This window comes from Ceratotherium simum, chromosome 1, assembly GCF_057802395.1.
Source record: "Ceratotherium simum simum isolate JZ-2026a chromosome 1, ASM5780239v1, whole genome shotgun sequence".
Taxonomy (NCBI): Eukaryota; Metazoa; Chordata; class Mammalia; order Perissodactyla; family Rhinocerotidae; genus Ceratotherium; species Ceratotherium simum.
In genome coordinates, this window is record NC_141900.1 from 50,450,437 (window position 1) to 50,463,839 (window position 13,403).

At 36.1% G+C, this 13,403-nt stretch overlaps 1 protein-coding gene across 1 annotated transcript in view; it reads left to right on the plus strand.

Annotated features, from left to right (window-relative positions):
- BZW2 (basic leucine zipper and W2 domains 2) overlaps nucleotides 1–13,403 on the plus strand; it is a 62,768-nt gene extending 49,365 nt beyond the window's left edge. Inside the window, exons 8-12 of the mRNA XM_004431414.3 lie at nucleotides 2,100–2,270; nucleotides 4,324–4,470; nucleotides 5,517–5,655; nucleotides 11,908–12,030; nucleotides 12,946–13,403. Of these exons, the coding sequence (XP_004431471.1) occupies nucleotides 2,100–2,270; nucleotides 4,324–4,470; nucleotides 5,517–5,655; nucleotides 11,908–12,030; nucleotides 12,946–12,974 (609 nt within the window). The 3' untranslated portion in view covers nucleotides 12,975–13,403. The remainder of the gene's footprint in view (nucleotides 1–2,099; nucleotides 2,271–4,323; nucleotides 4,471–5,516; nucleotides 5,656–11,907; nucleotides 12,031–12,945) is intronic.

The following is a 13,403-nucleotide window of genomic DNA, read 5'->3' on the forward strand; positions in this document are numbered from 1 at the left end:
GAGTGTCAGTGTGGGGTGCAGTTTTCAGTGGTAGGGGAAGGCCTCCCCAATAAGGTGATGTTTGTGTAAAGACTTGAAGGAGGTGAGGGAGGAAGCTATCTAGCTATATCCTGAAAGAGTATTCCAGGCAGAGGAAACAGAAAATGCAAAGGTTTTGAGACATGACGTGTTGGGGACAGCAAGAGAGTATTTGGTAAGAGCGGGAGTGTAGGAAATCAGCTCAGAGATGTAGCATGTCCCATATCATCTAGGGACTTTGGTGTTTATTCTGAGTAGGATGGGAAGCTTTTGGAAAATTCTCTGCAGAATTGTGCATAATGTGATTTAGGGTCTTAACAGAATCTCTCTGGCTGTTGCATTGGGAATAGACTGAGGAGCAAGGGAAGAAGCAGGGAGACCTTAATTGAGGGATGAGGTGATGGAAGTTTGTACCAGGGTAGAGTTTTTCTAACAAATGCAAACCATGTTCTAAGCCAGCAAATGTCATGATATGTTTTAGACTGACTTCACCTCAGTTTAATCTGAATAATAATTTTCAATATATTATGTATCATTCAGAAGGACCTTGGATATAGTTCATAAATAAGCCATGAATAATATGTTTGATGACATATTGCTCTGAACGTAACCTTGGATCAAACCTTGCAGTCACATTCTTCCTAAATAGAATACTCAATGTTGGCATGGAGTAATGGAATAAGTGTTGGCTTTGGAATTACACAGCTCTGTCCTCAAATATTCTGGCAGCATAATTTGGATCAAACTGCTTAACCTTGTTGAGACTTAGTTTATCCTCTATAAAAATTTTTACTTTACACAATTATGAGCAAAATGCCTACCACATCTTGATTCATAGAAGAAACTCAATTAAATTAGTTCCCCCCACCCCAAATTTGGAAGACCTTAAATGGTAGCACATATATCGGTGACCAAATTTCACTCTGATATGAAATGTTTGCTTTAGCATTAATGCATGTTTGATATCTGCTCCCCACAGCTCTGTTCTGGCATTTTGAATCTCATGACTCAACAGGGGAGATTATGGGATGATGATATAGAGAATATTGACATTCGAGCCATGATGTAGAAGCTATCTGATTATATCCTATACATGGTAGCAAACCTATTACAGATCTTTCTACTGAAATTTTTATAGGAGCCACATAACCATTGACCATGTATATGAAAATCTAACCAACATAAAAGTTTGGATCTATATTTTAGACTCTGCAACAGTCTGAAAAATGTGAGAGGTTTGAAAATTGCCTTTATTTCTCAGTTGGGTGTTAAAGTCACACAGGATTAGAACATGACTAAGTGTTACTGAGGCTCTGCCAAACTGTGTAAGGTAAAATGGAAATGAGGTAAAAGTATGAGAGCAGCCATGCTGTATTGCTCTTTTTTTAAGTTTCCAACAAAATTATGTAATGAACTCTGAAGAGTTGGTAGAGTGGGTTTAGATTAGATCTCACCATGAGCTTAATTGAGAGCCGTGTCATTAACAGATATAAGAAAATTCTCTTTAGCTCCTGAGCTAGTAGTTTAGAATAACAGCAGCATTTTCTCAGAATGTGAATAGAGGTCTTTGAGATGGTAATTATTTTTTCTAATTGTTGTTTTTCTAATATTATCTCAAATCTTTCATTATTAAAACTGACTTTTGTCTGTTAACTCATAGTTAAGGAAACTGTGATTAATGATTTCAGTTTTTTCTTGTCATTTTAAAACAATCCAAATATTATTCAAAATTGTCTTATTTACGTTTATTTAATTTAGCAAAGTTAGTTCTGTATTTACACATGCTATACTTTTATTAAAGTAAAAGAAAAAGTAAATAATGTTTCAGAATTAGTGAAGCTAGTTTGTGTAAGTTGCTTTTAGCAGTTTTTTCTCTTTGAAACTGCCTAATTTTAGAAGGTGCTTAGCAAATGTTCAAGAAATATACCCAAGATTTAGTCTTTTGGAAATCAGTCCTTGTTCTTTTCCTCCAACTATGAGATATTCTAAGTGCCATTTTAATATGAAAATTTTGTCCTTTATGCTTGCTGAAATTTAAATAGCTTGTCATATAACAGTCTGTTTTTTCTTTTCTCTTTCAGGAACTCTTTCCAGTTAACAGACAGAGTGTGGATCATTTTGCTAAATACTTCACTGACGCGGGTCTGAAGGAGCTTTCTGACTTCCTGCGAGTCCAGCAGTCCCTGGGCACCAGGAAGGAGCTGCAGAAGGAGCTCCAGGAGCGTCTTTCTCAGGAATGCCCCATCAAGGAGGTGGGAGCCCATGGCTGGCATCAGGGCAAGACACATGAATGAGAGGAATAACAGACTGTGTAGCACAAGCTTCACCTCCCTTAAGGAGACTTCCCTTTGTTTATTGCTATGAACTTTACGCATTTGTTCATACCATTTAAATGAGCTCATCTGTCAAATAGATTTACCATCCACTCTCAGTATACCCCATTATATGGTGGTTTTTCCACTTTGTTGCAGATTATATAACATGTTAAGCATTTGGTTAGTGTTTGAAATCAACACTGGGTATTTTGAGCATCACCGAGTATGAATATGTAGGGTTATTTCTTTCTTTGATTTGAAGGAAAAAAAGGTTGATGATTTTGAATTCATTTCATGAGAAAAGAGCAGTTGGTCCAGTGGCTTGTTTGATCGCACTCACAATGGCTGTGTGATACCACATTTTGGTACTACATAATGTAAATCCTAGATTTTTGTATAGCTATATATAAACATAGTTTGTATAGCTATAGTTCAGATAGCTAGGACTGTATCTTTTAAATTTATTTTTTAATTCATGCCTGGATAAAACTTCCTATTCAAACTTAAAATTTTTTTACATGATAATCCAAAAACTAAATTAAGAGTCCTTTCCTTTTGCCACTTACTCCTGAGTCCCTAACCCTTACCACCCTTCATGCTCTAAGCTCTGCAAGACACCCCATGTGGTTTAAGACTGGAGAATTCCAGGCTGATGCTATCTAGCAGATGGAGGTGTTGGAGCAACAAATATTCCTAAATGTCGTGGCATTAAGGTCAGCAATATATTCAATAACATTTCCCCAAGCAAGAACTTGGACATGATTTTCCATGGGGAAAAAAGCAAAACCAAAAAGCACCATGGTGCTTTTAGAGGCAGAGATGTCACCTTTCTTTGCAGCTTCCCCAGCCAGCTCGGGGACTAGGACTTCCCAGTTCCTTCTCTTCTTGAAGTCTGGTTAACCTGCTGCTGACCCCGCTGCAACCCAGGCCAGCAAGAAAGAAAGCAGTATATTTTCACTAAAAAAGAAAAAGGGAAAAAAAAGTTAGACTACTCACAAAGTACTATACTTGAGATATGTTATAGGTTTTAATCACCTCTGAGGCCCTAACCTCTGTTTGTGTTATTATTTCAAGAGGAAGAAGATTTTTCCAAACAAATTTTATATAAAATATATTATTAGGCAGATCTGTATTCTATACTGTCATATTTGAAGATAAATTTGCATATTTAAACATGATTCTAAGGGGAAAATAACCTGCTGAGTATTGCTGCATTGGTGTGTTGCATATAAAAAATTACGTTTGCACTTTACAATTTATTTACAAATTAACTTTTCACTGAGATGGGGCATGAAGATCATCAAAAGTAATAATTAAAGAATGAATTGTGGATAATGGACATGTACAAACCCAAGACATTATCCATCAAGTGGTTTAAAGTTGAGGGTCAGGGCCGGCCCGGTGGTTTAGCAGTTAAGTGCGCGCGCTCCGCTGCTGGCGGCCCGGGGTTCGGATCCCGGGTGTGCACCGACGTACTGCTTCTCCGGACATGCTGAGGCCGCGTCCCACATGCAGCAACTAGAAGGATGTGCAACTATGACATACAACTGTCTGCTGGGGCTTTGGGGGAAAGAATAAATAAAATTATAAAGTAAAGTTGAGGGTCAGAGGTAGAAAATTCACAGCTGTGTTGCCTTCTTCAAACCCCAAGAAAGTCAAACTGGCTCGAGTAACCCCTGCTCTGCTGGACCCAGAGGGGTTCCTGCATGTAAAAGAATAACTCCTAAGGAACAAAGATTCTCTCTTATTTCCTATTATCCAGCAGCTCCTGGCCAGAGCTAAGCCTATTAATTTTTGGACTAAAAATAAATATGCTTTGAGAACAAATCATTGTGTTTTTCCTCCCTCTTGTAATCTGAAAATATGTACCAGGATGGGAGGTACTGAGCAGAATACTTAACTGCCTCAAATCTGTTACTAACCAGGTACAGTGAGAGGGGAACTCCCCATCTGCCTGTGACTCTCTGACTCCTTTTTCCATGAAATTTAGGTGGTGCTCTATGTGAAAGAAGAAATGAAGAGGAATGATCTTCCAGAAACAGCAGTGATTGGACTTCTATGGACCTGTATAATGAATGCTGTTGAGTGGAACAAGAAGGAAGAACTCGTTGCAGAGCAGGCCCTTAAGCACCTGAAGGTACAGGGTCTTAACAAGGAACAATCTCAGCTGCAGGCCAACTGTAACTCTAACAGTGTGACAGATGGGTTCCAACGCAATTCACCCAGACTCAGGCCAAACTATATTTCCTAATTTTTTCCTTTTCAAATTTGTCACTACCTGAAATGTTTCAGATATAAGAGCCTATGAAATATCTAAGGGTAAGTTCTTACCAAAAACAATGTCAGAAAATCCAAAAAATAGTCATATATTTAGTATTTCTCATTAAAGAGAAATATGGTCTAACTATTGGTTTTCTTTCTGTTCTACATGACAAAATTCTTAGTGAATATTTTTGTTTAAGTAAACTACAAATTGACATTAGAATTTGAAAAGTAACTGAGTGGTGAAGAAATCAACTAATTGTGTAAATTGTATATCTCGTGTGCATGGATACATATGTTTTTGCTTTTATTGTCCTCTTCCGATAAAACTATATTAAGACAAGTGGAAGACTTCAATCCTGCCTTCAGAGTTTACACTTGAATTGGAAAGTCAAAGACTACCTGGTATACATTAAAAATAACTCTCGATGTTTAGGAGAACAGAGCAGTGAGTGAACTATACAGGTTAAGTTGATCAGGGAAGGCTCCTTGGAGGAGATGTGTTAAACTGAGTAGGTCTTAGAGAAAACAATGGCTGTGCATCAGTGCCTAGAAGCCAAAGACATTGGGTACAAAGGGAACAATATGAACAAAACCATAAAGATGACCTATGAGGGGTCTGGGGAAGGACAACATCACCCTTTGTCATAATATCCAACAGACAGACATAGTAGCACAACAGTTATCTTTCATATAATCAGAATTTCATATTTGGTCTCTTCTTTTAGTGGGTAGAGTAAGAGAAATCTGATAAGATAGTAGGATAAAATACTCATTTTGATTGGATACAATACAGTAAGAAAATAATCCTAAAAGTGAATGTTTTCTAAGCAGATCTCCAGACTACTGTTATGATTAAAGTCTTGCTGGCCCTGTACCTCCCACAAAAGTTAATGGTTTTACTCCCCACTTCTGTTCCAGCAATACGCTCCCCTACTGGCTGTGTTCAGCTCCCAAGGCCAGTCAGAGTTGATCCTCCTCCAGAAGGTTCAGGAATACTGTTATGACAATATCCATTTCATGAAAGCCTTTCAGAAGATCGTGGTTCTCTTTTATAAAGGTATCCATCCATGTTGTTCCACCACTGTGTTTCTATGTTTTGTTGAAGCTCTTTGAGGGCTAGAGGAGGGAGTGAGGCAAAGGGGCACAGAGGGTTCATGCTAATCTTTGCAAGTTTAATGAGGCAGCCATATTATGTAGAGGGACAAAGTGCAAACTCCATATATGCATGGCCTTAGGAAACAGCTGGATTAGGCCCATGGGCACTTCTCATTGGTGGAATTTCCCAGAAGACTGATGATAAACTGGTTATTATTTTGGAGGGGGATGGTGAGAAAGAATGTAATTACATGAAGTAATTAGGTCTGTTTTTTTTGAATTGTAAGGATTAGCTCTAACAACAATGATTATCAAAATGCTACATGTAGTATGTCCAGACCCTTTCAGGTATCATAAAGCTGACTTTAAAATTACTGAAATAATTAGCTTTTTACTTTGTATTTTAACTATTTGGCCCAGCCATACTCCTGTTTTCCAAAGAAATAGCTATTTTTAGATTTTCACATTTACTGTCTTTTCATTGTATTTATAGGGATTATGTTGCCATGACAACTGGCACTGCCTCTAATAAATTAATGCTATTAGGGTTTTAACTGAACTCAATCTCTATACCTATAGTATAAAAAAAATGATCCTGGACTAGTCCTTGGTCTGGTTTATGCAGTTTATGAGGGGTAAAAAAGAACACTTAAGAAATGCTACATTTTGAACATTATAAATTGCTTATTAGAAGTTACTGCAATCTTAAATGACAAAATATCAGAAAAAACTAAAGTATAAATTAATACCAGCCAATGTTTCTTTTCCTTTTGATGTGTTCTTAAATTTGTCTATTTTGAATGATAACTTGGGCATTTGGATTGTAAAAATTTTACATTATTGATTAATAGCTATTTTAAAAATGTTTAATAGCATTTCACTAAGAGTTTTAATTGGCCATCCAGATTCTTCAAATGCATTCTTCTTGCCCACAAGTGTTTGGGTAATGTTTTACTTTCTCAGCCTTAAGGTATTCGGCACAATTTTTATATCAGTAGAATGGTAGAATGCGATGACTTCCAAGTCCCAATTGAAGTTCAGTAATTGGTGTTTTTGTCTGGCCAGATCTGAATTAGGTCCTCTTGAATGTGGACATGAGATTGCAGTGTCCTAACACTAGGGCTAAAATGATAGCCAAGGTGACCCCTCAAACCCAACCGGCACGTCATATTGCCAACCCACCTACGGTACCCAGCACCAAGAAAGAGAAGCAGGGCCCTCCCAGCCAGTGACCATTCTGTCCACGCTGGCCACAGCTGGCTCCATTTGTAAACTGGTAGAGAGACCTGAAAGCGAGGTTTCACATTTGCTTTGTGGATGGTCAATATTTTCCACTGCAGAGAAGCCAACTGTTTATAAACTAGTAACCTAAGCACACAATGCACTTTCTTGTCATTTAATAGCTAACCCAACCAACTAAAGTTGGTGTCTCTTAACAAATTGTTTTTTTAACTGAGACAGTTGTTTGAGCCTCATCTACAGGAGCACCTCATTTCATTGTTGTACCTAATGCTCACAAAAAAATAAACAAACTACTTTTATCAGTAATGGCATCTAGGTGGCATGTGAACTATTAAAACCTTTCTTCACACTTCTCATTTTAACCATTAATGCAGACAGCTTTCCCCATTATACTCCTTATAACAACTACCAACAGCTAGCAAACCTGGCTACTTTGAGTTACTTCCTATTCTTCAGTCCCAAATGCTAAGGAGCAGTGACCTGAAATGATAAAATAACCAAGAAGTGGGCGTCAGGGTAAAAACGAGAGGCATTAGTTCTTCCTTAGGTCATGATTAAGTACATGATCAGCTTTTAAATAATCTAAAGCTAGTAAGGTCTGTGGCAAATATGAGCAGGCCCAGGGAATGTAGGAAGGTGAGTGTCAACATCAGTTTTATTCTGGCTTATTTTTGGAAATGAAATCAGGAAAGTTGTTTTAAAAATAGAAACCTAAAATATATCACTGAGATGTTAAAACTAAATGTCATTTTCTAGGTAATTTCATAATTTTCCACAAAATTATACATATAGTCTGTTTTTCTGAATGAAATAATTACACGTTTTCTCCTGAGAACATGAAATGCCGGAGGAATGATTGTTCCATACCGCTATTAAGAGAGTTACTACGTTTACCTTCTTGTCTTCCTTGAATAGTCGTTTTTACTTTGACGTTATTTCATCCAACAAACACTTGTGCACCAGGAGATATATATTTTATTTCTATATTATGTATTTTATATGTCTAGAAAGGCTTGAAGAACAGTGTGTACTAAAGCATTCCTTTCCCAACACTAATGTGCATATGAATCACCGGAGAGCTTGTTAAAACACAGATCCCAAGGATTCTGATTTAGTAGGTCCAGGATTGAACCTGAGAATTTGCATTTTAACAGATTTTCTGGTGATCCTGTGACTGCTGGTCTGAGACCACTGATCTAAAGAGTATTGAATGCCAGAAGCGACAAATTCTGTGAACTATAGTAACATGTTCAAGATTATACTTATCATTAATTCCGTGCACACATATACATTTTATAAAATATCAAAGAGTGTCTTTTTGGCTTCTTTCATCTAGTGATATGGATCCCTTTTAATTATTGTAAGGAACATTTTTGCTTTAAAGCAGGTTTTTAAAAATGTAGCGGAAATCCTTTCTCCTTTTCGATTTTAATCTCTCTCTCTATTACACACACACATCTTCCCCATATTTCCAGAATTTGAAGATAACAGAAATTTAGCGATATGATTACCCATGTCCCCTTTGATAAACCTAATCACTTAAATGAATGACATTATTGAAAGATTTTTAAATATTTTATATAAAAAACAGTGGAATAAAAGTGAATAAATATAAATAAATAATGCTTTTCAGCAATGAAAGAAAAAAGTGGTGATTGGTCAATATAAAACTACCTTCTCAAGTACTGTTAGTATCTCTATGATAGGTTTTATTGTTTGCAGACATTTCTTAAGGTTAAATTCTTCCCTCACGCAAATTTTTCTAAAACAAGTTTCTTATTCTCGTTTTAAAAAAAGGTAAGTGGCCTCACCATATATTCTCAGCATTCTTAAGGTACATTATTTTTGACTTGTGTCCCTATGTGACATTCCTAAGTTCCAATTGTTTTCAACTTAAATATCTCAATAACTAATGTTATCTAAAGTTTTGCAATTCTCAAACCACTTTTATAGTATTGTCTCTTTGATTCTCGTGAGAACCTAAATTTTAAATTATAACTCTACAATTTGAGAAGTGTTTAGTTTTTCTCAAGTTAATGAATTTGTCCACTATACATTTATTGAATGCATACTAGATGGCAGTTCTTATGTTAAATGCTGGAAATTAGATGAGCAAAATAGTCCCTGACTTCTTGAATTTCAGAGTGTAGAAGAAAACCAAGAATTATAGTCACCATGTCAATTTCTAAAATGAAGCTCATACAGAGAGTGATGAGAAGTGGTAGGATGACAGAGGAAGGGTACCTAACTCAGTTGAAGCTAACGCGGAAGGGGAAAGGAAGACTCTCAAGGGACGCAGATATTTCACCAGAGATGATGAAGCAGTTGGCCAGATAGAAGGGAGAAAAATATTTTTTAATCTGATGGAACTCTGTGTGCAATAATAGAATATCTTCCTTTCTTGCTGTATTTTTACCGATATTCTATATTCCTAATAGGCATTTCTGGAAGATCCTAACAAACACTTTGCCGTCTCCCAATTTTAATGAACTCTTCTCCCTACTTTTCATTAGAGAAAAAAAAAATCTGCCTCTTCATTCCTCAAGAAGGAGCTCCTTCCTTTTTAGCTTAGACTTTTCACTAAACAAAAGTTGAATTTCTTCTTCAACTTTTTGATGTTCATGCTTTGCCTCATAAGTTGTCCTGTGTAGTTGCTTCTGTCCCTTCTTTATTATCCCTGGTACTAGAAATTTGGTCTTGCAGGCAGGTATTTACAGTCATGTCCCACATAATGATGTTTTGGTCAAAGATGGACCGCATACATGATGGTGGTGCCATCAGATTAGTACCATATAGCCTAGGTGTGTAGTAGGCTATACCATCTAGGCTGTATAACTACACTCTAGGATGTTCAAACAACAACAGAATTGTCTAACAACCTGTTTCTCAGAACATGTCCTTGTTGTTAAACGATGCATGACTATATTACTAAATTAGGTTCTTCTAAGAATTCAGCTTTGCCCAGTTTGTCTGATTGTCAGTGAACAATGCATCTAATATGTTTTACCTATCATTTGGTATCCTCTTCACAAGCACTGTTGTTGACAAGCATTTAAGTAGTTGCATGGCCTCTTTCAGCCTCTGTGGGGCAATAAAACACAGGATGAGCTCTCAACCTTCGAAAGGAAAACCTCAGACAAATGGTATCGCTAACCTGCAGTCTAGATCAGCTTTCCAGGATGTAGATTGTATTATACACAATTCATTAAAGTGAGAGGAAAAACTAGAATTTCCTTTTCCATGTTTATCACATTTTTAGTTCTTTTTTGTTTGTTTTATAACATTAATAATAATAGTTTTATAGAACATGCATATAGTTTATAAACCAAAAAATATACATATGTTGGGTGTACATGCTCAAAATTGTCTTACTTATAGGGGAACATGATCAAAACAGTTTGGAAATTACTGCTCTAAATCACAAGCATCTTAAAGATGTTGTAAAGACAAATTATATAAAAGAGACTTTTAAAATCCATGTTTGAGCTAATTAGTGTTCTTGAAAAATCTCCGCTAAGCCGTTTTGCACAATAACAAGTCGCTTTCTCAGGCTATAAACCCTATTCCTCACCTCTACAAAAGCTGGACTTTGATGGCAAGTGGGTAGGAAAGTTCTTTCATCATTATGAGTGGAGAGTGTAGAGCTAGAAACAGAAGTTAAAGACTAGAAGCTAAGGACACGTAATTCTGTAGGACTCCTAATTAAAACTTTTATATTCAGTCCTTATAAATGAATAAATCGAGACTTCCTCCTCCCTTTGCAAAATATAGTATATTTAATGATAAAAATAAAAACCATATTTTCTAAAACCAATTGTGCATTTTAAGCCAATTCAATCTCTTCAATTGAACCCAAGAGCCAATTATTAATTTTAGAAAAAGAAAAAAAACTTAAGGTTTTTGTTATGAAAAGGTCAGTGATGTTTTAAATGAAAACATTATCAAAATCATTTCTCTCATTTTCACAAATTTAAATTACATTTAAACTGCAAAAACATCATTAGAGTGATTTATCAGCATTTGTAATGGATTGGGCGGGCATTAGAGACAATAATAAATCTGTCTTATCTGTTTGCCATCTCATTTCCCACTCTGAAATCTGAAAAGACAAACCATTACAACATTGGCAGAGTATTTATGCTATTATTTTCATATTCCCTATCTTATTCTTAAAATTAAATATTCTAAATTAATGGTAACTTGAGAGTATCAAGGCATATTTGTGGAATTTAAAGTTTTAGGTAGTAGATAGTTAATAGATAATACTTTTTGTTAGAAACCTGTAAGAAATCTATCTAATATGTCTCTGTTTTTCTCTTAATAGAGTACAAGGAAAACATTACTCTTGTGATTTAGTATATTATGTTGTAGGAAAATAAATTAGCAATAGAGTAAATGTAGAAGTTTGGATTATGTGTGTATTGGTCCCATAATACACCCAGGAAGCTCATCTTTATATCTAATTGTTAATATCATTATTGTATCTTATCTACATGTTTTTCATTTGCCCTTTTTTCTCCTAAAAAAGTAAATCCCCTTAAAAGACCAGTCATTTGAGGTTGCTGCTTAATCAAGATATGTTTGAAGTTGGCAGGACACAGAGTGTTCTGAAATGCTGGAATTGCTGATTCATTTGCAAAATTACAAAATAACCCAGTTTCGTACCAGCAAATTAGCACTGTAAGAGATTTCCAGGTCCCAGTAGTGACTTACTTGCATACAGGCTTGCATTATGTCACGCCTGATGAGATGTATGTTGTCATCATCACTAAAGTATTTACAAAGCCAACTGCTAAAATATGGCACTATTCTACATGGAAACGAGCTTGGTTCCTGTCTTCTAAGTTTCAGATATGGATTTATTTTGTAACAGAGCTTTTAATATTAAAAGTGATTGCTTTCTAAAACATGAAGTTGCTTTAAAACCTGACATTTAGGTAGTAACTTTGAAACCTTTGATATGAAATTGCAGCTGATGTGCTGAGTGAAGAAGCGATATTGAAATGGTACAAAGAAGCACACGTTGCCAAAGGCAAAAGTGTTTTTCTTGACCAGATGAAGAAATTTGTTGAGTGGTTACAAAACGCAGAAGAAGGTATGATTCCATTTAACAACTTTCGTGGCCATTTAGCAAATACTTTTCATTGTAATTCAAGATATCTACCTGTTCCAGAGATTTTTCTTGCTTTCCTAAAACTAAAGTGCTTGGGATGTCTTCCATATCACACATTTTGCCTAGCTCTTAGCCTTCCTTTCTGAAATCAAGGCAATGAAAAATTTCTAAATGGCAAAAAACAAAACAAAGTAAAAAAACTCTCTTAAATTCTTTACCTTAATGGAGGACAAAGAGGAAGAAATAATTAGCAAATGTGAAAGGAAAAAAATACATTTGGTTTAATCACACATTATTGGATTATATAGATTTTATAAGTACTTTTACCAGTTGACTGATATTTAAAATGGCAACACAAGGGATAATAATGGATGAGAGTGAATCCAACTAAGAATGAAAAGTTTATTTTAGGGGCCGGCCTGGTAGTGTAGTAGTTAAGTTCGAGCACTCCACTTTGGCAGCCCTGGGTTTGCGGGCCCGGATCCCGGGCGCGGATCTACGGACCACTCATCAAGCTGTGCTGTGGAGGCATCCCCTATACAAAATAGAGCAAGATGGGCACAGATGTTAGTTCAGGGCCAATCTTCCACGCAAAAAAAAAAAAAAAAAAGTTTATTTTAGGTGATTCAAAGAATAAAAGTAGTTATATTCTCCAGTAGTATTTAGGAGGATGTTGCATTTTTAGAAAGGCAAAGTTCATTTAAAAGCAAAAGGGGGCAAAAGTTTGCTATCTGCCCTCATATGTAACTATCTTACTTAGTAATGGATGCCTAGGACAAAAATGTCTTGTGGGGGTGGGTAAGAGCAGGGAGTGGGTTAGAAACTGTTTCACGACCTTATTTAAAAGAATCCTAGAGGAAAAAAAAAGAAAACCTGACTTTCTTTCTTCTCTCCTAGAATCTGAATCGGAAGGTGAGGAAAATTAGACGGCTCAAGAAGCACAACACCTAGGTGACCACACCACACTGATCGGGAATGCTGAACCATTTGAGAAGAGAAACTTGGCTTCTGTTTTCACAAAGGAAAAAAAACTAGGATAGACTTCCCTTGTGCAGAGGGGGAAATGGTTTTTGTTTTTGTTTTGTTTTTAAATGGAGCCCTGAGGCATCAGCTGTTTTACTTGGGACTCTACCTCTCACTCACTGTATGCTAACTTAAAGCCATTCAACAAGGAGTCAAGTAGGAATCTGAAAGTAAATACTCAACAGACTCCTCTTTTTTAGCCGTATTTTTCAGGTACTGTGTGGTGAACGCCCCACTGGTGTCTATTACAGGGCCACTTTGGTAGTTGTGTATCTGCTCGTGTATGTGATTTGACAAACCAGTTTTTTAAAATAAATGGCTTTATAAAAATC